Genomic DNA, 27,467 nt, shown 5'->3' on the forward strand with positions numbered 1-27,467 from the left:
AACCATCACCCTATAACTTGTTCTTTAGAACAGGAAAGAAGTCTACTTCTTTTTCCACATGACACTTGTTCTCCCCAGATTACACACTTGATCCAAGAGCACCTAAGATGATAGGATATGGTTTCTAGACCTCTCACCTTCCAGTTACTCTCCTATTAAAATAGCAGCGCCCACAAAATACAGTTGTCCCTTGGTATCTGCGGGGGATTTGTTCCAGGACCCACTGCGGACCAAAATCTGAGGATGCTCATGTCCCAGAGCCGGCCCTCCATATCTGCAGTTATGCATCCGAGGATTCAACCAACCGGTGATTGTACAGGACTGTATTTATTGAAAAAAAATATGCACATAAGTGGACCCGTACAGGTCAAACCCGTGTTGAGGGGTCAACTGTAGTCCAGTGCATCCACATCAGAACTTCACATTTCAGTCCCAGCTCCTTCCCTCTCTCTACTTAATTTGTAAATTAAGATGAGTAAACCTTCCTTTGGGCAATAAATGCTTTCCTGAAAAGGAGGGTGAAAAAGCAACTGTAAATGAGAAAATCAATCTCCATGAATTAGTGGGATCTGCTATTTAATATATCCCGTAGGCAATACCTTCACAAGTAATACTGTTGCAATTTTATGTGTTTAATAAGTATGTTTTATATGCTATATTTCCTAAAAGTGAGGTCTTCCTATAGCTGATTTTCTTTACCTTAAAATGAATTGCCATAATAAAGTAATCTTTCTGTTTCACATTACTCTGATGGAACGCCTATGATAAGGTAAAGTTTTGCTATTCTCAGAAGTCAAGATCTACTGAAAAAGAGACAGTTTTAAAAGTTCTTTTGAAATTACGTTTTGAAATTAAAAATACTCTGCATTCCATCTCATATAACAAAGTGGCAACACAAGGTAAGTGTTTAATAGTTATTTTATTTATAAATTTCCACCAACTCTTGCCATTCATATTGTTCTGGATATCACAGATGGATTATGTAATAGTATTATCTTATATTTATCTGTATGAAATTTAGGGGAAAGAAGAGATGTACAGACTGCATGAAAACGACAACTTAAAGCTCACATTTACAGTGTAGTGCTCTATAAACACACAGGTCTATTAGCTGAAGCCAACACTTGTCCCATCACCATCCACCATATGGCCTTGGGCAAGTCATTTCTGTTTTCTCATTTTTAAATTATCTATCACCTGACTTCCTACCTCATAGACTCAACTGGATGCATGCAAAAATACCTCAAAAAATACCATGCAGTTTAAGGGTGCAATATGGTTACTATAAAGTGCTTTATTTATTACTGGCCTTCCTCTTTTTAGAGTAATACTATTCATATTTCAGTAAAAGTCATTTGTTTGCAAAGTGACTCTTTTAAAAGAACTCTTCGGCAATAGTCTTACTGACAACCTGGCATGATTCTGAAGCCAGTGTCTCAACCTTTAGGAACAGAGTATGATATAAAGATATAAAATAGTCATAAGTTCTATTTAATAACTAATAAAAGTGGCTTATTAGTTCTCCAAAATAGAGTAATTCAAGAGTCATGTGGTCAAACTGAGGAGAAAAAACCCACCATAGCTCGTTTAAGTGATGTAAAATACAAGTGATAACTGTGGGGACTGGAAACCCACTTTCACCTAAATGGAAGCTTATTTGTGTAGAAAAACATCAAAAGACAACCACTAAAAATAAGATTTCCCACAAATTCCTAAAAATTAAAATTCTGAGATTTTTCTTGAAAGATTTGCTTCTTTGGCAAAACATTTAGCACAGACTACACTACTCTCAAATCAATGTTGTGGCCAGTTATTAAGGTCCTTCAACCACATTTTTAGAGTCTCATTGCTTTTTAATTACAAAATGACTATCTCCATGGTCTCAAAATTCAAGGGTCAACCTAGGTGATATTTATAACGATAAAAAAGGGAAGACTATGGCATGCAGAGCAGAACTACACAATTCTGAAAATCTGGCAAACTGATCTCTATTTGTATATTTATAGGGTACAGCTAACATGATTATTACAAGTTTTCTGGAATGGAGGAACAAGGAAAATAATCTGCAAATATATCTTGACCTACTAAGTACCAGGCCATTAATGCAGTCTCCATACTATTATTCTTACGTCAGTTCCTTAGAACTTTTTAGCCTTTGGGTACTCTAAGCTTTGGTTGGAATTATTTAGGGAGCGGTTAGATATATGCAAAGAGTTTTATGCTTTAGAAATGTTCTTGGTTTATCAAAGTGGAAAGATAAATATCACACATGCTGAAAATGTGAAGATAAGGTTTATGAGAGCTGCCAACTATTTGGGTACCAGTTAGAAAGCATCTTCATCTGATTCAATATCACTCTTGGGTTTGGTAAGTCTCTCCAGTTCTTCTCCATCCTAAAAGGAAACATGAAATCAGTAATTAATTAGGACAAAACTAGAAATGTCCCATTTTTAATGATTACTAAGGAGAAACCTTACTAACAAATCATGGATTTTATTTAATTAAACTATAATCTTGTTAAATGAAATTAAATAAATAAGTTCTTGGAAAGTTAACCGCAGGCATACAATGAGATAAAAAATTGGAATGCACTTCAGTACTTTTGAATTTCAAAGTTAACAAGAGCAAAGTAAGGAGCGGCCTCTGCTGGTCTTGGAGGGAAATGACTAAAGGCTGCAGAAATAGGTATAAACTAGGCCTTGTTACCTACATTGATTTTCTTCTACCTAAAAAAGTAGGGCAAGCAGTGTTATTAGACTGTTGGAAAAGAATACAGGATTTCTAAATCTATATTCTAACTGATATCAGAGCAGGCTTCTAATTTTTTCATCTTAAGAATCTGTTGTAAATATCATCACTTCAGAGGCATTACTGAGGGAAGCTTTGCCATGAACTGTATCTAATAAGAAATAGGTTAACTTTCCCGAAGAGTAAAATGTTCATTGTGTGAACTATCTCATACTTTGTGTTGTCATGAAAACTGTAAATTTAAACCTAGATAGAGGACTCCATTTCATGTTTTATTTAAATATATATCTCGTAACTTGAGCCTCCAAGAGATCACTATGCATTTGCAGCGATCCTTTTGGGAACCTTGGGAACCACCGTCTGAGCGAGATAAACAAGGTTGCCCTTCTGGCACACTCTGGTTGACGAAAAGCTACAGCGAAAAGAAAGAAGCCAGGCTTTTGACTTATATTTAACAAGACTTACTAATGTCAAAGATCAACTTTTCTTACGAATGAGGCTTGTTTCCCCAACTACAGTGGGGTGGAAAGAGTAATGAATGGGTTTGGTACCAGTTCTTTCACTTACTATCTGTAACCCAGTTAGCCTCTCTGAGTCTGTTTCCTCACTTGTGAAACTAGGAGACTAGACAAGATAACCTGTGATGCATCTTCTGGTTCTGTGACTGTAATAGTCTATGAAACAACTAATGCAGAAGGTCCTTGAGACTGTGATTTATACTTTTTCTCAACCCCTGACAGCATTATCATGAGCCCTTATACATAAGGAGTCCAACAAATGTTTGTTGAACGGTAAGTCACAGAGAGATCCAATACGCCCTGTGCCAAATCAGCACTGATCTATTTCTTTTCTTGTATAACTACACTTTGAATTTGGGAAGAACAGGCAAAAATGCGGCATCGTCACAAACTTACCCCACTGGAGCGCTCCCAAAGACTGCCGCTTAGATCTCGGATCCTTTCTTGCCTAGGTGCGTATTCCAGACCTTGAGGCTTGCTGGCATTATAAATAAATATGGAGAGAAGAACTGACGGGGCTTCTATGAAAAACTCCAGGGAGGGCCTGAAGTCAAAGACCAAGACAGACACCGTTGTGATGACGACAGTGGTGACCTGGGCCATCAAGACATGGAACATGTTATCCAGGAACTTCAGAATAAAGGCCACCGAGAGGCCCTGGAATGCAGTTACAAAAATAAGGGCTACTGAAAATGCATTGTGGCCATAAAAAAACCCACAGTTCTTAACCTGATCACGGTTACTGCTCTGAAGGCCCAGGGTCAGCCCATTAAAAAGAATGCCAAAGAAATAGAGTTTGCTGTTCTGTACAAAGATGCTTTCAGTGAGCTGGTTCCCTTCCTTCAGTATCTTTTCATTATAGATATTGGCCATCGAAGAAATAAAACACTGGACTATAATAAGAACATGGCCCAAGCCAAGACGGATATGACTGAAAACCCTGGCCGTGGTGTTCCACTGAGCTTCAGAAAAAGTCCACTCCTTTGCCGTGCAATTGTCTTTTCCGGAGCACTCACTTCTGAAGAGAAGACAGGAATTGGATGGGCTGAAGAAGGCATCGTGATGAAATCCATGTCCTGCCAGGTTATGCTGTGAGGTCTCAGTCCCAGAAGTGAGGGCCACAATAGACAAAAACAAAATCAGGAGGGAAGCCCACTGTATCCAGTTTAGATGCCTCCTGTTCAAAGATGAAAAAAGAGATTTTAATACTGGTCTTTTTTCCTCCTCCCCTATCAACTGTGTCTACTGAAAACTCAAATCACTTGAGTACTTGGTTGCATGAACCATACTGTTTTTGCCTGCATTCCCCACAATTCAAGTTCAAAGGAAACCCGTCAGGGTGTGTCTGCTTCTTGAACTTATTATTATTATTTTTTTTGGTACGCGGGCCTCTCACTGTTGTGGCCTCTCCCGTTGCGGAGCACAGGCTCCGGACGCGCAGGCTCAGCGGCCATGGCTCACGGGCCCAGCTGCTCTGCGGCATATGGGATCTTCCCGGACTGGGGCACGAACCCGCGTCCCCTGCATTGGCAGGTGGACTCTCAACCACTGCGCCACCAGGGAAGCCCTTGAACTTATTTATTTATTTATTTTTTGCAGTACGCGGGCCTCTCACCGCTGTGGCCTCTCCCGTTGCGGAGCACAGGCTCCGGACGCGCAGGCTCAGCGGCCATGGCTCACGGGCCCAGCCGCTCCGTGGCATGTGGGATCTTCCCGGACCGGGGCATGAACCCGCATCCCCTGCATCGGCAGGCGGACGCTCAACCACAGCGCCACCAGGGAAGCCCCTTGAACTTATTTTTTATCTGCTTTTATAGTAGCTGTCCCTTAAGGCCATTCAGTCATTTCTCCTCATTTTAAGTCTCCTGTTAACCTATAGGTTTAACTAAGCCTCCTTCCTACCTTGGGAACTGATCTTAGTTGTTTGGTACGATCACTTTTTAATCTCGCGATAAAATAAGTTATAGCAGGGATTCTCAATCTAGTTTCCATGAACCAGAAAAAATGTGACGAGCTTAGCATATCTGTGAATTCTTGCAGTGTGTGCCAAATCTTCTACATAGGTGACTTCCTGGTCTTCCCCACCCCCACCAGGTGATCCTTCAAAGATCCGTCAAATTTTCAAAGGTATTCATGACCCAGAAATGATTTAAGGAGGAAGCTAGTTCCCAGATTCATGGCCTGATCATAAAATATTATACAGCAAACTGTTTGATAAGGCAAGGAAAAAATATTTTCAGTGTTTCAGTTGATGAAGTCCTAACAATGCTTTATTTATTTCTTTATTTTTCCTAACAACAAACTTTTCAGATATGGAGGATGTGATGATTATTATTCCATTTTGCAAATTCATTCAGCTCAACAGACATTTAATAAGCAGCAACTATGTGCCAGGCATGCTGGGAAGAGAAAAAAGACTTGGTCTCCATCCTCAAAGAATTTACACTTTAATACGGAGTGAGCCATGGAACTAAATAATGACAATATAATGTGTGACATGTGATATACAGGACAATTGGGGTACACTGAGGAACAACACCTGAGTCTGGAAATAGAGTCAGGTAGTGCTTCGAAGAGGAAATGACACTTAGGCTGAAAGATGAGAAATAAATTGAAGTTTCTCATGTGAAAAGGGAGTTGGCAATATACCCAGGAAGAGGCAAGAGTCTATACAAAGGCTACAAGAAGGTACATTGACTAAGGAAAGAGGGGTATGGGACTCAGGTGGGGGCATCCAGGGAGGCTTTTGGGGGGAACACCTTCAAGTTTGAAGATCGATTAGTCAGGTGGAGAAGAGGCACACCAAGAACAGAGAGTAACATCAGCAAAGGCAGACATGTAAAGCAACAGGTGAGAACTGAAGTTGCAAGAATTTTGGAGCCTTTGTTGAGCACCTACTATGGGTCAGGCAGTTTCCGTTCTAGAGGAGGAAATGGTTCTCAGAGTTTAACTGACTTCTCTAAGGTCATGTATTTATGAAAGAGCAAGGAAGGAGTCTGAGCCATGGTTTTGTAAGTTCTCCTTCTGGACCAATGCACCTCTTAAGTATAATTCTGAGTTCCCAGGATGCCTGTACAGGATTATGTGTCTGATTTCACCAATGCTTCCATAGAGCTTCATGCTGTGAAACTGCTAACTGCACAGATAGCACAGGCAGCAGCACACCTGTGCTCCCTATATGTCTTCTTGTGTATACACTTTCATATAACCAGATCTAGCATGCAGTGATGAGACCAACATAGCCTTATAGTCCATGAGGTCAGAAACTGTCAGCTAGTCACATACATTTCTGAAGGTGCAGGTGGTACACGTTTAGTAGTAGAAAGCAAATGGAACAGAAACCGAAAAGACAGAGATGAAAAATGGGTGCTCAATTTATAAAAATCATTATATAACCAAGTACTGTAAGTCAAGATAAATGAGGCAATGATATACTCTACAGGTCCTTTAGAAGTTTTCAATTCTGATGGCTATAGATCTTCCACTAATATTGACATGGAGAAAAAAGAATCCAAGGAAATAAAGCCTTAAATAAGCTAACCGGTACCTACTGCAAATAATTACTCATTCAAGATAATGTTCTAGGAAGGTAAAAATTATTAAGGATTAGGGTGAAAATAGATTTTTAGCAAAGAAAATAAAACAATAAATCATCCTATAAAGTCAGCTGAGGATCTGCACTCTTATAAATGATGACTGATTAGGCACGAAAGAGTTTGAAAAAGTTTGCTCCTTACGGCTTAGGTGATTCAACAGTAGAAACTCACTTAACCGACCTCTCCACTGCCCCAGTAAAACATTCAGATTGATGCGCAGAGCTGAATGCCTCTGGCTGGAACGCTGCTGAACCTGAAGGCCTCTGCTCCCAAGTGAACTGTTTGCTCACAAAGAGTCTCTGTTCCAAAACGTGTTTTTGCCAGGTGACCTCATTATTGTAATTATATATTTTAATGATTACAGAAATCATAAATTATGAGTGAATGAAAAGGATTGCTGTTTTCATGAAAACTAAGTTGAATGCTTTGGGAGGACAAAAGGCAAATCTCAAGACAAAAAACCTGCCTTTGAATTAGGTACAGGTAAGTTAGTTTAAGCTTAGGGAATGAATAATAAAAATCCAGAAGAATCTACTTTAAAAATATACTTAAGGCTTGCTCCACTATAATGAAATTGAAACCAGAAACTACAGATGATGTGTAATGAATGTAGGTTCAAGCAAGAAAGAAGCCAAAGAACTCCAATCAGCAAACCCCACACGTATGCAAAGAAAAGGTTCCACTTTGAACCATGGTTCCACTTTGAACCATCAAAAGAATGATGAATCGACACTTACATACCTTAATTGTCTAAAGTATATATATATATTTTAAATGACATCCCTACTTTGAGTTTTCCTAGTAACTCAACAATTAGGTCCAAATTGTGTCAGATATGAGCATTTCTACCATATCTGGTGGTAAACCAAAGCAGAGCAAGAAAATATTTAAGTGGAAAGACATAACTTTTTACAAGAAACCATGCATCATAACTTTCTAAATAGCACAAAGAGTGACCAAGGGCAGATTTATCAAGGGAAATTATAAATATTTATCAAGTGAATGAATGGTTTTGGAGAAATGCTTGTTATTACTGAGTGGCACTTTTATTTTTTCTGCTGGTTCAGAAAGTAAAGTTCACCGTAACTTCTAAGACATCCAACATATGTTTCAAAATGTGTTTTTTAATAATTTTTTCCCTTCCCTTTGAAGAAATCACAGAAACTTATATACATTCTTTAGGTAAAAATAAGTGCTGGTCTTGATTTCGCTCTCTAATCTCCCAAATCTCGACGTTCAGGCTGACATTATTATTCCCTAAAGCCTAGCAAACAAGATTATACAACTTTGCCAAGCCTTAAGAGCAAACCAATAGGGCTTTGAGGCATGCCTGCCACATTTCCACTTTGAACCAGTAACTATACTTCAAGGAGAAAATCTATGCATTCACATGGGGTTTAGAATAAGACATTTGAATGATGATACTTTTCACTTTTTCTCACTTTCAAATTCTTACAAGTAAGTTTTACATTAGTCACTGGACTTATTTTTTTCTACCTGTATGGGAGAGGTTATTTGATAGCTCTGCTTGAGTCAAGTATAAGACAAGAGCTTTGATATCCTAAATGAGTTATTTATGGCAAACAAATTAAGAACTTGTGATAGAACTCAAGCTATTCTTAGGTCAAAATTTTATTGCCACGGGCAAAAGACCATCAAATGACTCATGAAGAGTAGATTAAATAGGGAAAAACTAACAAACAACATACACTATCACCAACAAAAAGATCAAAATAGAACAAAGTTGATTTTAAAATATAATAATAGGTAATACTTAAAAGGCATTCCCATAAAAGACATTATTAATTACCACATTTTAGCTTCACTATTTAGAGTAGCTTCAAGTGCTGATTTGTGAATTAGTCAAACTAAGACCCATTCTGGGAACTAAGCGCTTGTGGAAATAATAAAAATGGAGTGCTTTTATCGTTTCTTTAATCTAAAGAACTTCTAAGGATTCAGAACAGAGTGGTATTAACAACAAAGCAAACACATGCCTAAGAATCCATATTACTGCTTTGAATATTAAGAGGTAAAATATGTAAAAAAAAAAAGTTTGAACTGTAGTTCATAACATTGTTTGCCCCTCTGCCCTCAGCCTATCCACCTACACTCCCTCTTCTACAGCCAAAGGGAGCTGCCTGAGGGCTGCAAAATGCTTAGTGGCTCTGGGTTCCAGGCACAGACTCAGCCTAACTGCACCTATCTCATGGGGTCATTGTGGGGTTAAGTCGAAATAGGGTAGAAAGGCCCTGAGGAGACCTTAGTGTTTTCTAGTCACTGGTGGAGAGCATCCCCGCGCAGCTGCCCACATGGCAGTCGGGCCACCCTGGGCAGGGCTTTTCCAAGTGCCCCTCACCTTGGCCCACAGCCCTGCTCATGCTCTGGGGTCATTAAAAAAAACAAACAACTCTGGGCATAGCTAGAGCTACTAGCCAATTTCAAGTCAGGAAATACCTTTAAACTTCTCTTTGGTAAATTCAGTTACTAATTTAATTTTGACATAATACTTATGTATTATATAATAACTTAAGTATAATACCATGTGTACTCATAAACTGTCACTTCACAGGAAAAAAAAATTTTTTTACTTGAAAAAAAAGTGAAAAAAAAAGCCCCAAACAAAACAAAAAAAATACATGTTTTTGAGACCATCGCTCCCCTATTAATAGTATTTTATTGTGTGTCAGAGCCAACAATTATTCCTTTATGGAAGTGCATCCCTAATTTTATCACAGGAATCAATATAAAAATATGATTGCTTACATATGTTTTCTCAGAAGCCAACTTTTATCCTACAAAGTGACTTTCGTGCTGATTTTAAAGACTTTAAAACGTTTTTTTGGATTAGCATTCTTTAACTTGCTAGTTGAATTGAATTATTCTCACAATTCATAAATAAAATGAAGAAAGTGATAGCAAAAGCAAATTTCAGTGACTCTAACATTTAAATTGGATGAAATGCTATGTTCATTTTTTTCCCATCTCTTACATTAACTATTAAATTGAATGTTTCCTCAGGGTAAAAGAAAACCTTTCAAGAATTTCATATAATTTATGTACTGGATGCATCATGGGATTCAACAAATAACTACTGAGTGCCTATGGACCAAGCCCTTCATCCTTCTGTACACATCAATTATGAAAACACACTATGACACAGCACATTGAGAAACAAATTAAGAAGAGAATGTGAATGTAAAATTAAAATAAAAACAATCACAACAAATATAACAGAGAGTTAATTTTATTTTCATCATCATCATCATTAAATAACAAATTAAACTGGAGTTAAGTACCCAGATCCTGTATCACCTTAGGACATTCTGGCCTTTGCTTTGCAGCAGAGCCTATCTAAACTAAAAATGTTTATTTTATTCAAACGTTCTCCTGGAGATGAATTAGTGATAGCACTTGGAAAGTTTAATAAGTTCACTCTTATTAATTGGAATTTTAACTAGATTCCTCATGCAAATCCTCTGCCAGTTAGAGCTTAAATCACGTAGTCACCTCAAGGAGTTTAATAAGGAATTTGCCACTTTTTATCACCTCCAAACTCCAAATAACAAATATATTAATCTTAGGAACTTGCTGGTTCCCTATTAGTGTACAGAGAATCTGCAAAAAAAAAAAAGCTATTGAATTCTTTGTTGAAAACCTGGCACTAAAAATTAAAATAATTAAAACCCAATCATCTCTTGTCTTTTGAGATGCTAAGAAAATACATTTCAAACATTGAATCGCAGAGGATTTAGACAGGCTAACACTGCAGCTGCTTTCCAGATGGGTTAAACAACTTGCCCAACACACAAAGCAAATTAGGAATAAAATCCCGGCCTTGGGATTCAGAGGGTATATCATCTGAAACAAGGCGGTACCATTTTAAAGTATGATATATGCTTTCACAACAAGTTACTTACTTCAGCACTATCCTGAATAGAAGAGCTGTTGTTATAATGCTAAAATTTGAGAAGATAACAGCCATGGCCTAGAAAGAAAGAGAAGATAGAGTTACAATCCAAGCAAAGCACTGACCTCAGAAATCTCCCAGCTTGGTGCAAGTTCACCTGACAAAAAAAGCTTTTTGGTCAAAATCCAGAGGGGTTATTAGGGCAGCTACTTCACTAGAGGATTAAATTCTATTTTTATTGCTTGTTAAACTTACATAGATATGATCAAATTATTGTACAGGCTTTGAAAATGTGCTGAAATTCAGCAAATGCCTGTGTAATAATCTTTATGTGCAGATCTGGAAATACGTATAAACTCTATAAGTTTAGGTCCAGAAATAATGGTTACAATGATTATAAAGCATACTTTTTCAAGCTCTCAGAGACTTTTAACACTGATTCTGTGGGTAGAGAGAAAGCAAGTACTGTTAGGCCCATTTATACATTAAGAAGATGGAGGTATAGGTTTTTAAGCGTTTTTAATGCTCTAGGAATTAAATCAATTTATACCTGGTTGAACTGTAGTGATTCAATACCAGTGATTCACTACCAAACTTATATTTGACAGTCCTTTGGATTTATTCACATTGTTCTAAACACTTAGAAAGGTGTTAGCCAGATTTTATTAAGGTTTGTTTTTGTGAATTTAGTCAAATTTCACATATGAAAATATTAATCTGAACATATATACATTTTGGCCCAGAAAATATGAAATTTATCACTGCCCCCATAATTGGATCTGACAATATTAATAATTTCTAAAAACAAATCCTACTGCCTTCCCCCTTGCTGTCACTTTAAATTGACCAAGCCTAAAGAGTATCCACAATCTTATGCAACCAGCAAACACGACTAATATGCAGCTGAATTAAAGAAATAAGAGTAAAATCCAATAACAACTAGCAAAAATTCCAAGAATACAATATTGCTCTTTTCCTACTGACTTTTATGGGAACCATTATTTTAAGGTTTTCTTTGCAGATGAATGCTTGTGAACCCCTGGTTAGGAGACAAGTAAGAGGAGATAAGAAAAGTACGTGGCTGGTTAAGAGTGGGGAAGTGGCGGCTCTGATCAATCACTTACAGCGCTGCTGCTGGCCTGGGGAATTGTGTCCACTTTGTCCAGGCAATAGTATAGAACAAATAAAATATCACAGCTCTTTGCCCCCAAACTTCCATGCATCTCTATTTAATTCTTTCCAACGAGGTGTGGACATAGCACTACACAGAATATGTATGCCAAGTAATTTATTTTGTAATATCTGTGGTTGTACACAATCAGGAAGGAAGAGCAAAGCAAGAAGCTGTAAGAACAGGAAGTTGCACTCCTGCTTTGGTACTAGGGGTTTAGCAAAGGGATATAAATTTAGAGATAGTCTGTTGGATGCAAATAAAACACAACAAATATACACTTCTTGAATGTGAATAATTATGTTGTCGGGAGGAATTCTCAGATCTGAAAAACAAAGTGAAAGAATTTAGGAGAGGACACATTTTAAATGGAATGAACTTTTACTAATAAAATGGATCACAGAGCTGAAAGCAACTTCATGTGATCCCCTGGCCTAGGCCCTTACCTTTGGGCCGGTATGGTAACACTATTCTATTTTACAGAGCGGTTTGGCCTTGCCTGGTTCTAATCTTTTAAATTGTGCAAAAGAATCAAACTCCTGTTTTCTACCTCAGTGCCCTCTCGACCCCTCCTTTTCACCCCACTTTCATACTGATTTGGATATACTTAAGAGGCTTCAAATAGAGGACTAGTGTCAACAGAAATTCTATTTATGATCAAAATGCCTGAACTTGCTCTTTAAAGAAAATTAAAACACATTTTCTTAAATGTGGCAATAGAAACCTTCGTTTTATAAAATGAAAATATAGAGGGGAAAATATACACGTGATCCAAACTGAGTAACAGGTAAAAGCAGAAGAGACCAAACTTTAATTCTGATTACTAACAGCTCTCTAAACTGGCGTAGGGGATGCCAGGGGAGATGAGAAGTATACCTAGTATTATCAGTTATGGATAGCAGTTAGATTGGGAGGATATAATCTCTACCCTTAAAGAACTTGGTTAAATGACAGGACTAACAGAAAACGAAAATCATACCAAAAGAATACATATACACCACATTAAAACAAGTGTAAGAAAGAGCGGTACACTGAGTGTATAATTTTCTGAGTTAATCATGGGAGTCTGCTTGGAGGTCCTGGATGTTGAGATTAATATTAGAGGTGGGTGACCACAGGATGGCTCAGAAAATAGGCAGACTGGTTAAGGTTACACAGAGAGAGATGGCTCTAGATTCAGTGGTCAGGAAGCAGCTCCCACAGATCAGTCAGCACAGTTTAATAGTTATCTTTCACAGCGGAAGAGTCTTGCAAGTGGATTGGTAAGTCAGTGCTCAGATGATTCTGCTAAAACCTCAGGAAGGCCAGTGAGGCAATGAGAAACTAACAGTGCCAAGGAAAACGATTAAAAAAAAAAAAGAGAAAGGTTAGTTCCAGGATTCATTTCTCTGTCTTTTCAATGCTGTCTTCTTTGTCATTATTTACTTACAGGCTGAAGATAGGAAAGGACATAGAAGACAATCAAATTATCCAGGAAATAAAGAAAGGCAGGAATGGACCACTTCATGAAATTAGAGAATTCCTTCCAGGAACCACATCTCAAGTTTCTATTTTGATGATCTTCTAAAGAAAGAAATACAGCAATAAATATATGAGCTTGGTGAGAATGCACATATTTTTAGAGAAAGTAAATTGTATTTAATTTCTGATATAATTCTTTAAACGAGACTTAATGAACATGCTTTCATAAGTGACTATTAGCCTTGAGAAATCAAGGACTACACAGGATTCCATTATGGTCTTTCTTCACCCCACCACCGTGCTCATCTCTGACAACAGCAACACTTTAGGAATACTGATTTTCTTAGTTCCTGCTAACTTGAGACAGACGTATTACTGAAGAAGGCAACTCAGGACACACTTATGTTTTCTCTTACTACTCTGAGCATAAAGCCAAGAGAGATCAACAAGTTAAAATAAGTGGAACAAAAAATGTAGCGTTCATGCTGGGATTTTTTTTCCTGGGGCCGGGACGGCGGTGCTGTGGTGGGTGAGGGAATCAGGAAAGGGAGATAACTAAGTGAAAGTTTATATACAGGGGAGTAGAGAAAATTAACCTTTGCTCATCCTAGTATGAGTTATTCTCCTATCTCTAGGTTTACAAAAACTTAAGAAGGTACTATAACGGAGAATGTAAAATAAAATGAAAAGATAGAAAACAATTTAAGTCTAACCCCTGTAAATACTTCATGAATTTCATGAGATTAAGAAATGTATTCCACTAACTAGAAACTCTGCAAAGACTGAAACCTCTGAGAATGAAAAGACAACTTCTTGGGCAAGCCCTTTAATAGTGTAAATTCTATGTCTACCTCATGTGGGAAGGTGGATCAAAGTAGTAGAGAGAGCTAAGGTTCAATAACTGGAGAATTAATAGCCACAAAAGGGTACATACTTTTGATCTGAGGAAGGATTAGTACCCTTATTTGATACTATTTGCACCCTTATTTGATACTTATTTGATAGCTGATGAAACTGGAGCTCAGAAAAGTAAAATAATCTGCCCTAGAATACAGTCTCTCTGACTCCAAAGCGCTATGCTGTCCCCCTAAAGGCAATGGGGATTGTTTTGCAGTATGCTACATATCACGTCAGACAGTAGTGATTTAGATAATCCTGAATTTGAACAAAAACTAACTCGCTGTGTGACCCACCACAGGAACAAGTCAAGAGGCAGCACAGTGGACGGGACGCTAGGACATGTGGGTTGGAGTCCAGGCTTTGCCCCCTCCTACCCAGCACCACATTAACACTTACTACTTACTCTCTGAGTCTGCTCCTCACCTGCAAAACATGAGTAATCATATTTCTATTTGTATCTTAGTATCCTCATATATAAAATTAATGGGCTAGACTAACTGATATGAAATGTTCCTTTCAGTTCTAAAATTTTTTGATTCTGTGATTTTTAACCAGTATATAATACCATTTCAAGACTCACCTTTCTTTAGAACCCAGAATGACACAAGCACACAGAAAACCAGCTTCACCAGTTCTGAGCACACATTCACAGTAGTTGGAAGATAATCATATTTGTTCTCTGAAATGTAACAGAAATGTTTTTTAATTATAAATTTTGCTCTATATAATGCTTACATACAGTAAATAATTTAGAGCTGTTTCTAAACTTAAAAGTTGGACTTTAAGACTGGTTATATTGGGCTTCCCTGTTGGCACAGTGGTTGAGAGTCCGCCTGCCGATGCAGGGGACACGGGTTCGTGCCCTGGTCCGGGAAGATCCCACATGCTGCGGAGCGGCTGGGCCAGTGAGCCATGGCCGCTGAACCTGTGCGCCCGGAGCCTGTGCTCCGCAATGGGAGAGGCCACAACAGTGAGAGGCCCGCGTACCGCAAAAGACTGGTTATATTAAACTTCATCCAGTTGGTTTTGGCTCTTTTGGATTTTTGAATCAATTCACCTAATGTGAATTCACCTTACCTCATTGAGCGTTTTATTATCCTTGAAATTGAGAGAGATGCTTCTCATGTTTTCCTTCGAGTTCCTGAAAAATGTGTTGAGGAGGCTAGGGCTACAGGCGAAGAAAGCTTTGTGGCATTAGAGATCACCTTCTAAGTTGATCATTAACTAACAATCAGGGCCTGACTAATCAAACAGCTATCAATCTAGGTGGCTGAATTATTACCCAGCTCATGATTCCTCTTGTGTGACTTGTCTGCCTTGCTTAAATCAAGGTACACTCTGTCTGTGATATTCCCTGAACTCAGTTTTCCTATCTGTTTCATATCATGGTACACATGGAAAACAATATTTGTTAGGCACTCTGGGACAAACGGTATGTTGTGGTAACAGAAGGAAGCGGCTTGAGGCAAGAGGCAACTGGCCCAGGGCTCTTCGGTGGACAAACACACTGACACATCCAAACCCACTGACCAATCAGGAAGCTATATCCCAACCTACAAGTCAATCTAATTAGGAAATGAGGTTTGGTTAGTATATCTTGACTTAGCTGTTATTTCTCTCCTTTTTCTAAAATGCTTACAAACAACTTGCTCTATGATTTTGCCAAGGACAAACATAAATTTTATTAGTTACTATTTTGAGGAATGCATTTTCTCAAAAATATTTGCTTGTTTCCCTTGGTTGTCATATGAAAAAACTGGCCAAGTACAAAGGAAAAAAGCCAAGTACAAAGGAAAAAAGCCAACTCAACATTCTTGCTCCCCAGAACACTCTTTCTTCCTCTTTTCTGTGGTTTTCCCTGACCTTCACAACCTATGCATAATCAATCCTTTATTCATCTCTGATCCTGTAGCACTAGTGTAAACAGATAGGGTAGGGGGTCCCCGGAGAAAGAGAACCAGGCGTGGCTTTCTGGACATAAGAGAAGCCATTTTGGGCCGAAGCCATCTTGTGACTTAAGCCTGGCCATAATGCTTGTCCTTGAACAGGTCTCAGTAATTAAGGATCTTAAGGGAACAAAAGAATGCAGGAACAAACTGTTATCCAGCAAGAGAAGTGACAATAGCAAAGATAATGTATCAGTTGTAAAGACTCCCAGTTCAGTTTCAATGGTAAAGATGAGCCTGCATTGCTCAACCACCAGATCAACTAGAACTGGATGATGATGTTGACCTTTTCTGACCCTCCTGACTTCAATCAACTAAAGCTGGATTCTGTCAACCACCCAAGCCCCTTCATAAAATGCATGTACCCTTTAGCTTAAAATTTCCCCAATTTTGCTGTTTGGGAAGACACTGCTTTGGGAACAATCCCTGGTGTCCTCCTTACTTGCTACAAGTAATAATAAACCCTTCCTTCTCCCGATCTTTGGCTTGGTTGTGTCTTTTGGCTCAACACCTACCAAGAGGTGAACCCTGCTTTCGGGTAACACTACCTATAAACCTCTATAACAGTACTTGTAACATTGTATTATAGTTATTTTTTATGTTGTATGTCTTACCCTTAAAATGTAAGCTTTGGGGCTTCCCTGGTGGCGCAGTGGTTAAGAATCCGCCTGCCAATGCAGGCAACACGGGTTCGAGCTCTGGTCCGGGAAGATCCCGCATGCCGCGGAGCAACTAAGCCCATGCGCCACAACTACTGAGCCCACGCACCTAGAGCCCGTGCTCCACAACAAGAGAAGCCACCACAATGAGAAACCCGTGCACCGCAACGAAGAGTAGCCCCCGCTCGCTGCAACTAGAGAAAGCCCGCGCGCAGCAACGAAGACCCAACACAGCCAAAAATAAAAACAAACAAACAAATTAAATAAATAAATTTTAAAAAGTAAGCTTCTTACAAGACAGGGATCATGTCTTGTAAGACATCCTAAACCTGGCAGTTAAGTGTTCTGCACTTAGTAGGCACTTAATTGGCTGTTAAACTTTCTCCATTATTCAAAGCTCAGTTAAAAACATCTCTTCCTCCCTCTTCTGAGCTCAAAGTTATACTGAAATCACATTTCCATTATCCTCCAACAATACTTTGCTTTACTTTCTAGCACGATACACGTGAGCAAACATGCACGCACACAAATGGGGGGGGCTTCATATCACAACTTTCAAACTCTTGTCACTGCTCTTTAACTCATTCTAGCTTTTCATCATTTTTGTTTTTCTCCTTGCATTTCTCTCATGGTTGATCCCGTATCGTATCACAGCATCATGTGTGACCTCTCTCCACTCTTCTGCCCACACTTCAACCTTATCTACGCCACATTCATCCTTATTGGTTTCCCTTCACTCCCAGAGAGAGGAGCCATGGCCCCACTGTTTACCCATTCTCCCCATTAAAACCTTCCATTCTCTTCAGGGGCTTTGCTCTAATAATTATTTCCTCGGGCTTCAGTATATCTCCTTTATCTTTCAATTAACTGGCTTCCTCTCCTCTCCTACAAATATGTTCAAAACTCCCAACCAAAAAAAAAAAAATATAAGATCCTCCCTCTCCAGCTACCATACCTCCTCCTAATCTCCATAAAAGTGTCAATATTCATTATCTCCACTGTACCCACTTTCCACTCAGATCTTGCCCCCAAGCAGTTTGGTTTCTAATCCCACCACAGTACTCCAACTACCTAGTTCCTGAGATTACCAAACATCTTCTAATTACTAATTCCCAAGAGTGGGTTTTAATCCTTATCTTATCCTGATGTTGCAATTTCCTCCCAAACTCCCTTCTATAAGTCACGTGCATTTAGTTCTCTCACCTCTCTAATTCCTTCTTAATATCCTCTGAGTGTCAGCACTCCTGTTAAATGCTGGCATTCCTTGGCTCTTTGTTATTTTCTCATTCTGTGTGGTTACCCTGAATGAGCCCTCCGCTCCTCGAGTTTTAAATGTCAATTTAATATAAATGTTTCCAAATCTGTATTCTGGAACATCTAATGCTCACTAAACATGTCCATATGAATGACTATCTCCTATTTATTCACTTAATTGATATTTCCTTGACATGTGTGAAGTGCTAAACACTGCAGGATACAGCAGTAAACAAGGACACAGCTCCTGGCCTCATGGAAGGTACAAGAGCTAAAACTGTTAATTTCTCTGAGCTCTGTCCAACTGCTCTTCCTTCCTTAGTCTCCATCTCAGTTGAGAACATCATTGATCTACTCAGCATCCAAACCAGAAACCTCTGAACTATCCAATACTTCATCTCCTTTAATCTCCACATTCCACACATTCTCCAGGTCTTATCTTTTCTATGTTTAGAATATTTCTTGAATCTATCCTCTCTTCTCAATTCCTAATTCAAAAGCCTTGGTTAGTTTTCATCATCTGTGGCTTGAATTTGTAATAACCCCCTAACTGGCTACTTCTCTTCCCCTTTAATCCATTCTCCATCCAGCTACCATAACAGTCTTTCTCATCTTAACCTGCCGTTTATATTCCTCCAAGTATTCCTTGTCCCCCAGACTCTAGGGCCTAGAGAATAAAGTCCCAGATGCTTAGCATGACATATAAAGTCCTCAGCGCTCTGATCATTACTGCCCTCTCTGGCTAAGCACTCCTTCCCCCCTCGTCCAAGTCCTTAAAACTTTTTGCTCAGTAATTCTGAACTACACATTCTCACAATCCATCCTGCTTTTTTAATACATCTGTTCGTTTTTACAGGCTGTTGCTTCTGTTTTGAATACCTCTGCCCACCTTGTCTTCTTGTGGATCAACTGTCACCTTATCAGGGAAGTGTTCCCTGACTGCTTCACAGTCCACATCATGCTCTCCCAGACAGAATATATCACTTTCTATGTAAAACTACCTCTGTATCTTTGGTATAGAACTGCACTTATTATACTGTATTTTCATGATGCATTTACATGTATTTCTCTTCTAATAAACTGTGAATTCTTGAGAATAAAGTCTATATCTTGTGCACTTTGAACTCTGCTAGTAATATCTAGCCCAGCCCCTGGCAGAGAAATGTTAACTGAAAAAGAGACTTATGTACACATCTGACTCCCCAGGCAGACCATTAACGATCATGATGTCATGATTTTACGTGTACTCAATAACTAGTGAGAGGTTCTCAACACAGTTTTGTGGAATTAAACTGTTTAAATACAAATTCTTACATTAAGAATAACAAAAGATTTCCTGAGTATGTATTTATCAAAGCTAATAACCTGTACTGCTCCATTGATTATGTAGTTAAAATAGTACCTCACAAACCCCAAGTGACCAAATGTATCTCCTATTTCAAAATAAGTTATAATATATATTGCTATAGGCCCAGAAACACCTGTTGATTAAACCAACAGTCAGATGTTATGATCTGTTCTGCAAAGGTTTTGATCCTGTACTTAACTGACACAAATTTCACTCAGCATCAAAAATTTTTCTTGGTAAGGAATGACAGTTTAAAGAACCAAATTTAAACATGGTTTATCACTGACATGAAGCAGAATACTTTAAAGGGTATTATCCCCATTTTATATACAAGGGAAACTAAAGACAAGAAAGATAAAGTGTGATTAGATGGCAGTGCTCCATACATATTCCAAATCTTAACTTACCTTCATTGGCTGAATATTTTACAAGTAGGATTCGACTGGAGCTTAAAGCAATGAATATGGCCCCCAGCAGGAATGTATACATTGCTGAAGAGGAGCTTAACACGGGATGACCACAATAATTGCTTTCCATTCCACTGTTTTTTAATTGCCTTAAAGAGAAGAACAAGTTCATGAGCAACCCTGCTGGCAGATTAAGCATAATGCAAATACCACTGATTTGTGAAGAACAGAAAAGGAATTTTTTAGATGTCTGGTTATGCCTATACCCAAAGCAAAAAAGTTGGGGAGTACAAGGGAAACTATGGGGAAAGGAAAGAGTCAAAATTTGATAGGAGGGGGAACTCTAGAGATTGAAAAGGCAAGAGCCAGCTCAGAAGTGCTGCTAAAGGTAGGACATTTTAGGACTGCAGGATTCTGCAGAAAAGCAATTCTTTAACTTTCATTCTTATGAGCAACTTTGCTCTAGAAGATAATTTCATACTTGTATTTTTCTCCTCAGTAGCAGTTTTTCCATAGGAGGAAGAAAAAGAGCTTGATGGGAAAGATTTCGTTACAATAATGACCGAAATAGAAATATCTGAAACACTGTGTTAATTTATACTGAACTACTGTTGGAAGTAGAAGACGACTTAGAAATCAATGGCTCTAAGGCCCTCTTTTGATATGTTAAGGCCATTAAACTCCAGGTCGGGTAACTACCCAAAGCAACCCAGAGTAAGGATAGTGCACAGTGCCTGGGGGATTGGTGAGAGATGGGCTGGAAATACCAATGCCCCCAGCCCAAGGTGGGCGTAAACCTACCAAGGCCAAAGAGACACCTCCCCTTCTCGGGAAGAGCAGCTTTCCCTCCACGATCTAGGAACGCCTTCTTGTCACACATGCGCAGGAGGCATCTCGTCTGGGGCACCCTCCCCTCAAACGCACGCGCACTTCCTTGTCCCGGGGGGCGCGGTTACCTCGGTCCCTTGGAAGAGCTTCTAGTGGAAGAGCGTACATCCTAAAGCTAAGACAGTAACTGTCTAGGTCCGCAGCAGCAGCAGCAGCAGCGGTAGCTTTTAGGATCCATACGCAGAGAATCTATGGGAGGAAAAGAAAGGCGAATAAGCCTTTGGACCCGACCCTCCTATTCCGGAACAAAAAGCACAATAACTACCCGACTGAGCAAAAGCGGACCTGGCGCCCATTGCGCAGGCGCGCTCAGTGTTACGCTTCCGGAGGGAGGGGAGAAGCGACCCGATCCCGCCCCAGCGCGGCCTTTGTCGCGTCACGTGCCCGGAGGCTCCTGTGTCACGTGAGGCCCAGGTGGCGGCGGAGCTACGGCGAGAGGGCGAGAGTAAGAAGCGGAAGCCGGAAGGGGCGCGAGTGAAGGCTGGCAGAGAAGACTCCTCCCGAGAGGGCAAGGGGTGCGCGTGCGCCCTCTTCTTCCAGCGCAGCCCCGCCGCCCTCGCTCGCGGCCAGGTGACAGCTGGGCCTGGCCTGCTGCGCGCTGCCTGGGGCGCGAGGAGCGCGCGCCCTGCCCTTGCGCGCCGCGCCGGCCGCCCCTCCCCCTCGTCCCGTCCCTCCCGTCGCGTCCCGTCCCCTTGGGTGCTGCCGGCCGGTGCTGAGGCGAGTCGGCGGCAGCGGGGACATTTTCTGACTCCCGACCACTGTCCCGGCTGCCCTTTCCTCTCCGACGCGGGGCCGGCCGCTACTCCGGCCCCAGGATGCAGAATGTGATTAACACGGTGAAGGGAAAGGCACTGGAAGTGGCTGAGTACCTGACCCCGGTCCTCAAGGTAAGCCGGGCTTGCCGGGGGTTGTCAGGCTCACGCTTGGCTCTGCAGGGACCGAGGACCGGACGCCGGGGGAGTCACGGTGTTGTCCGGTGGGGAGCGGTGTAGGGTGGTACGCGGGAAAAGGTGCAACCCCCTCCCGCGGTCCTATCCAGCTGTTCTCTAGGGTAAACTTGGAGCGACGCTCTGTGCGTACTTCACCCGCCAGAACTCAGCTCGTCTGGGTACATCGGGTTGGAGAGTAGTCCGCGGCTAAGTGGGTTTTAGAACATTAAATCCTAACCTCGGAAGTCTTTTGAACTTTTTAAATAAGGATTTTGCTTAAAGAAATGAATCTGTTTGGTACTAAAATGACATGTTACTTTTTTTAAGTCTTGTGATTAGGAGTTTGAAATAGTAAGTTGTGAATGAGGTCGCAGCTTATTAGATTTCAGTGGAACAAGGTGAAATTTGCAACATTATTTCTTTCAGTACCGTTGAACCCAGTTTACAGGCAAAACCCCCTTTCCCAAGTTTTAAAATAGCTGAAACTAGTTCATCTTGGACGTCAGTGATAATACGGAGCAGCTTGACCCTTCTAGATACATAATTTTTTTTTACATTGGCAATAACAGCATTTTTAAACTAAAAATTGTGACACATTAGCTATTACAGCAGTGACTGACTTTCTTATTTTCAAAGATAAATTAATAGAATTGCATTCGAGTTTTTCTTTTATAACCCTTTATGGTAAGTTTTTTGTTATTGTATCTTTATTTTTCCTTTCTGAAAAGCGAGCAATGATAGTAAATGAATAGCGATTTCTTGCTTAAGTGTTTTTTTTCTTTAAGCTTTTATTAAAATTTTACAAATCTTAGTGTAGGATGAAATATCCATGGAAATGGTTGTTCCTGTCTATTCAAGAAGTTACTCTGGTGTTCTAAGAAGATTTTACTTTGCTCCCTTTCCATGACAAAGCGAAATCTTAGTCCTGCAGTTTTTAAATACTTATTTCTAAGAATGGTTTTAAAATGATGTCTTGTTGGGCCAAGTTAAAAAAAAAAAGTTTATAAATGAGAACTCCAACACTTGCTACGCTTACATTTGTTTACTGTGAAACCCATCATAATTAAGATTGTTCAGTCAACTTTGAAAATTTTTTTTGACATTTGAATCGAATGATTCTTCTGCATATTATGTCATCTTATCAGAAACGTCTAATTTACTAGGCATACAGCATTTAAATAATACATAATTATTAAAACTTTTTAGTTTCAGGGAGAGAGGAGCAAGAGAAAAAAACCTCCCACATAAAATATAAAACTGCTATTTTGAACTTATAGGATTATGTATTGAGAAAGCATTCTACTTGTTCACCAAACTGAAAGGATGTGTTAGCTTGTTTATGTATTTTTAGTAATAAAGAAAGCAGAATTAATGACCCTTGCCTTGATCTTCCCTGTGCAAACTGTTGGTTTACAGAGTGAATTCTTGTAGTTTCCTACTAGACATGGGAAGGCAAGGAGAAAAAGCTAAATCCCTGGGAAATAGATGATGATTTATCCCAACGAGTAAAAATTAAGAAAAATCATGGTTTGGAAGGCACATGTACAGTAAAAGCCAGAGTCCTTACAATGAACTTCAAGCCTATACTTGTTTGGTAGAGGGTCCTTTCTCACCTACTACTGGATTTTAAGCAAAAGCCCTTGTTCACTTTTGCTTAAAAGCCAGTCTGACCTTCTGTGTTAATCCATCAAGCACTCTCTTGCCTTGGGTTTTGCATTTGCTCTTCCCTCTGCCTGAAATGCTCTTCCTCCAGACAGCCTTGTGGCTGGTTCCTTTCCTTAAGGTCTCTACTCTATAGTCACCCATCAGTGTAGTCTTTTTTCTCTTACCATCCTAGTTTAAATAACCATCTCTCTCCCTCCACCCCTGACCAGTTTCCTCTCTGCCCCATTTTTCTTTTTGATATTGATGACCATTTGGCTTTTCTCCCTGAACTAGAGTTTAAACTTCTTATGAGGACAAGGAGGGGTATGGTCTATTTTATTCACTCTATGTCCCTATTACCTTAAATAGTGCTTGGCATATAGTAGTTATTTGGTATGTTTTGAATCAGTAATGTTCATAAGTGAATCTTCATTTTTGTAGATTTCTACCACAAAACCTTATGTATAACTTAAACTTTAGAAAAATTTGGTAAGTTGCATCCTTGCTTTAGAGGAGAGAATATTGTATAATATCTTGGTGGAGATGAGAATAATGGGAAAGTATTAAGTGATTTAGGACTTCTAGATTTGGTTTCTAATATTACTCAAATGAGACATTGGCTGAATTGTAATATGTTTAAACATCTTTAAGACGTTTTTCTGTTCTGTAAAATAATGATATTTCGTCATTTCACAAAATTATTTTGAGGTTTAATGTTTGTATAAATCTCTTTTTTTTTTTTTTGCGGTACGCGGGCCTCTCACTGCTGTGGCCTCTCCCGTGCGGAGCACAGGCTCTGGACGCGCAGGCTGAGCAGCCATGGCTCACCGGCCCAGCAGCTCCGCGGCATGTGGGATCTTCCTGGACCTGGACCGGGGCACAAACCCGTGTCCCCTGCATCGGCAGGCGGACTCTTAACCACTGCGCCACCAGGGTAGCCCCTGTATAAATCTTGGAATGTTTTTCCAAAGAGCTTTGCTCTAATATAGCACTGATCACATTATATTGTGATTATTTTCATGTCAGTTTCCTGTTATACTTACATATTCCTTGAGGTCAGGTACCAGTGACAGATTGTTTTTTTGCACACGCTCCATTCCCTAGATGGGTACCAAGCACATAGTTGCCCACAAACATTTTTCAGTTGAAAGTGAGAGAGAGTGTAATACTGTTATTCTTTTTACTTTCTATAGGAATCAAAGTTTAAGGAAACAGGTGTTATCACCCCAGAAGAGGTGAGTATTGAAGATATCAGTATAAAGCTGTTATTTTCTACAGTTACATAAAACTGGGTGGCTTTTGTGTTTTATAAGAGAACATCTTGAAATTTAATCTTGATTTGAGTAAAATTAGATCCTGTTGACTATATTAGCAATTTTGTAATTGTAATTACAATAATAGCAGTTTCTATTTCCCATAAAAGAAAATGTAACTTCCCTCTCAGTTTGCCATTTCTCATATTTTTCTGTAATTTCTTTTTATTTAGAAATGAGGGTGGGAGAGGAAATGGAAAAGATTCCTATAGTGACTTATCCTTCACTAATATTTGTATTATATTGAGCTGTGCAGTGGGCTCTGGCGTTTGTTGTCTTGCTTCTTTCTACCCCAAACATGAGTTTTTATGGCTTTCCATTTGGAAACTTTGTCTCAATGCTTGGATATTAAGTTTTCTATCAGTATTTAGCTTAAATATTTTATTGCTACATATTTAACATTGATTTTTTTTTCCCACCATTCTTTCACTTTTTCTACTAACCAGACAATGATGAATCTGCTTAATGCTGAAACAAATGGCTCTTTTATAGGCCAGTTGTGTTTTATATACTTTTAATACAGAATTATGTTTTGAGGAATCATTTTACTTGTTCACTAAATCTGTATAATAAAAGTATTGTCTTTCCTTTAGGTAGTTTATTTTGTTGTCTTTAGAGAAATACATTCTGGTCTAAAAATCCTTTTGGACTCCAGTTTTATGAATAGTTATGGTTACAGCAGACTTATTTTTTAGTCTTAATGAATGGTAAATAATTTATTTAAGCTTCACCTTTAACTCTCATTAAAAGTACCAGTCAATGGCAATGGAACTTTATTGAAATGAGGCATGTTGTATGATCTGGTTGTAAATTCCAAGACCTCAAGCCAGGGAATTAACTGATCTTTTAGTTTTCACTTGTGATGGAATCTCTTCAGTTCCAAATCCTTGTAAGTTCAAAGGATGGTGTGCTTAACTGAAAATTTTATCTAAAATTTTATCTAAAATTTTATCTAAAATTGTCTTCATGTTTAGTGAAGACACAGAATAGTATGGATAAAACCTAGAAGACCTGCCTTCTAGACCCATTTCTCTAATTTCTCCTATTCTGATTTAGGCAAATCAATTAATCTAGGCACAGGCCTCATGTTTCCTCATCTTTAAAATGAGGGATTTTGACTCGACATTCTCTAAAGAACCCAGTCTGCCTTAGGCATCATGAGTTTAATACCTTGAATGCCAAATAAAACTAAATTTTGAGCTTAATCATTAATGTTCTTGAAACTCAGTATCTAAAATAAAGAGCAGAGATGAAAGTGTGCTGTTTTTCTTGTACTCTTCGACTTTATCTCCTCTATGTGAAAATGGCTAATTGGTAAATAGGTAGTTGGATTTAGAGATACAAGTCTGTGGTCATTGAATAGAATTAAGCAAACCATTTTAAAACAGCTACTAATCCTACAATGAATAACTCTTACACTTAATTGTATCATGAAGTGATTTATGAATTTCCTCATTTTTAAACAAATGCAAGGCAAAAACTAGCTCAGCTGGGTACCAACCACATAATGCTGAATTGAGATAGAGTGCAATTATGGGATTTAATTAGATTAGAATGAGTCTAGAGGAAGAAAACCAGAAGACAAAATGCTTTGGATCTGTACTGAGTTGATCTGTTCATTTGTTTTCTCTTACTGTTTCTGGGCTTCTGGCTGTCAGCCTCTAACTACCTTTTTGTTTTCATTGAGAGGTGTGGAAGTATTGTGTTTAAAAATAAGGACAGGCATTATCTAATATGGTACTGTCTGACTAAAAATACTTTAATGTACAACATGTGTATGACTTGAGTAAATAGAGTACTAGTAATAGAGGATAGCTTGAAGAATAAAGTTGTTCATCAGAATGTTAATATTGATTCTACCTTGTTAAATTTATTCAGTCTTATCCAATATTTAATCACTAAGAGAAAGCTACTGTAAGCAGTATTGAGAATTTAGAAACTTGAATCTTTCTTTTGAACATAGGAAGCATGTAATAATAATAATGGCCACTGATAATGAGAGCAGATATACACATGTACTGAATATCATTAGTAGCATAGCAATTCTATGTTCTTTTATATTTTTCCTTATCTTCTAGTGTTTTTGTTATTTTTTCGATGGATGCCAGCAGAGGTGCTGGGGAATAAAATATTAGAGTCTTGTGATCTCAAGGCAGTATCATTAAAGAATTTTTAAGGTTTTAATTCTTTGTTTTGCTTGCACTTTGTTTAATTAATACTTTTTTGGTGATGATGAATTAGTTCCCAATAGCCGTAGAGTTATGCAGCATCTGGTTGCAAAGACCCAAAATGCTTAAAACCTGGGGGAGCGGGTGTTGATTTCATTTGGGTTTTTGTCTTTACCTAATCCCTTTAAGTAGTAAAGAAATTATTCAAATAAAAGAACAGAAACATTTTGTAAAGTTACTGTTGGGAGTATGCTGCTGAATCTTATCTTGTTAATCTATCTTCTTAAAAGAAGTTACTGTCAGAACTCTTATTTTATAGAGTTTTATTCTCTCAAATTAAAGCAGAATATCATACATAGACATACTTTTCTCAGAAAGACATTAGAAGGTTAAAGATAATATAATTTTTTGCTGTATAATAAACCCATGAACAATACATGATTTTAAGTTAGAGCTGTTGTGAAATAGTAATTGGGGACGTATGTGTGCATATAGCTTGAGTTGGGACACTGCAGTTGTGTTTAACAGACTTTCATTTTCTGCTCTCAAGAATAAGCAGGACTTCTGTCTTACGATAAGATCAGTCCATGCTCATGTATAATGGAAA

General features: G+C 38.8%; 2 protein-coding genes across 7 annotated transcripts in view; one reads left to right on the forward strand and one right to left on the reverse strand.

Moving 5' to 3' along the window:
• Positions 1-649: 649 nt before the first annotated feature.
• On the reverse strand, positions 650-21,014 carry SLC35A5 (solute carrier family 35 member A5). 6 transcript variants are annotated; one of them, XR_013828314.1, is made up of 8 exons: positions 20,720-20,854; positions 19,919-20,067; positions 14,885-14,983; positions 13,373-13,503; positions 10,783-10,850; positions 4,283-4,443; positions 3,663-3,810; positions 650-2,393 (listed from the first exon to the last, which is right to left on the reverse strand). XR_013828314.1 is itself a non-coding variant. In XM_079921342.1 (7 exons), exons 2-7 carry the CDS (start codon positions 20,046-20,048, stop codon positions 2,325-2,327), a joined length of 1,281 nt encoding a protein of 426 aa, XP_079777468.1. In that variant the 5' UTR covers positions 20,049-20,067; positions 20,875-21,014; the 3' UTR covers positions 650-2,324. The 6 variants fall into 6 exon arrangements, 5 of the variants coding, with proteins under 5 accessions (XP_079777468.1, XP_079777469.1, XP_079777467.1 ...); XM_079921342.1 differs by lacking the exon at positions 20,720-20,854 and adding an exon at positions 20,875-21,014 and having other exon boundaries at positions 3,663-4,443; positions 13,373-13,506; XM_079921343.1 differs by having other exon boundaries at positions 3,663-4,443.
• A 546-nt stretch (positions 21,015-21,560) lies between these two features.
• ATG3 (autophagy related 3) overlaps positions 21,561-27,467 on the forward strand; it is a 28,370-nt gene continuing 22,463 nt past the window's right edge. Inside the window, exons 1-2 of the mRNA XM_079921345.1 lie at positions 21,561-21,693; positions 24,573-24,614. Of these exons, the coding sequence (XP_079777471.1) occupies positions 21,622-21,693; positions 24,573-24,614 (114 nt within the window). The 5' untranslated portion in view covers positions 21,561-21,621. The remainder of the gene's footprint in view (positions 21,694-24,572; positions 24,615-27,467) is intronic.

This window comes from Stenella coeruleoalba, assembly GCF_951394435.1.
Source record: "Stenella coeruleoalba genome assembly, chromosome: 5".
Lineage (NCBI taxonomy): Eukaryota > Metazoa > Chordata > Mammalia > Artiodactyla > Delphinidae > Stenella > Stenella coeruleoalba.

Bases quoted from the DNA above. Each gene is read 5' to 3' on its own strand.
- SLC35A5 (XM_079921340.1), bottom strand. From the start codon at position 20,117: ATGCTTAATCTGCCAGCAGGGTTGCTCATGAACTTGTTCTTCTCTTTA. The intron at 10,851-13,372 runs GTAAGTAAATAA...CTTTCTTTCTAG, and splicing joins TCCTTTCCTATCTTCAGCCT to GCCATGGCTGTTATCTTCTC. The intron at 2,394-3,662 runs GTAAGTTTGTGA...GTTTCCTTTTAG, and splicing joins TTTGGGAGCGCTCCAGTGGG to GATGGAGAAGAACTGGAGAG.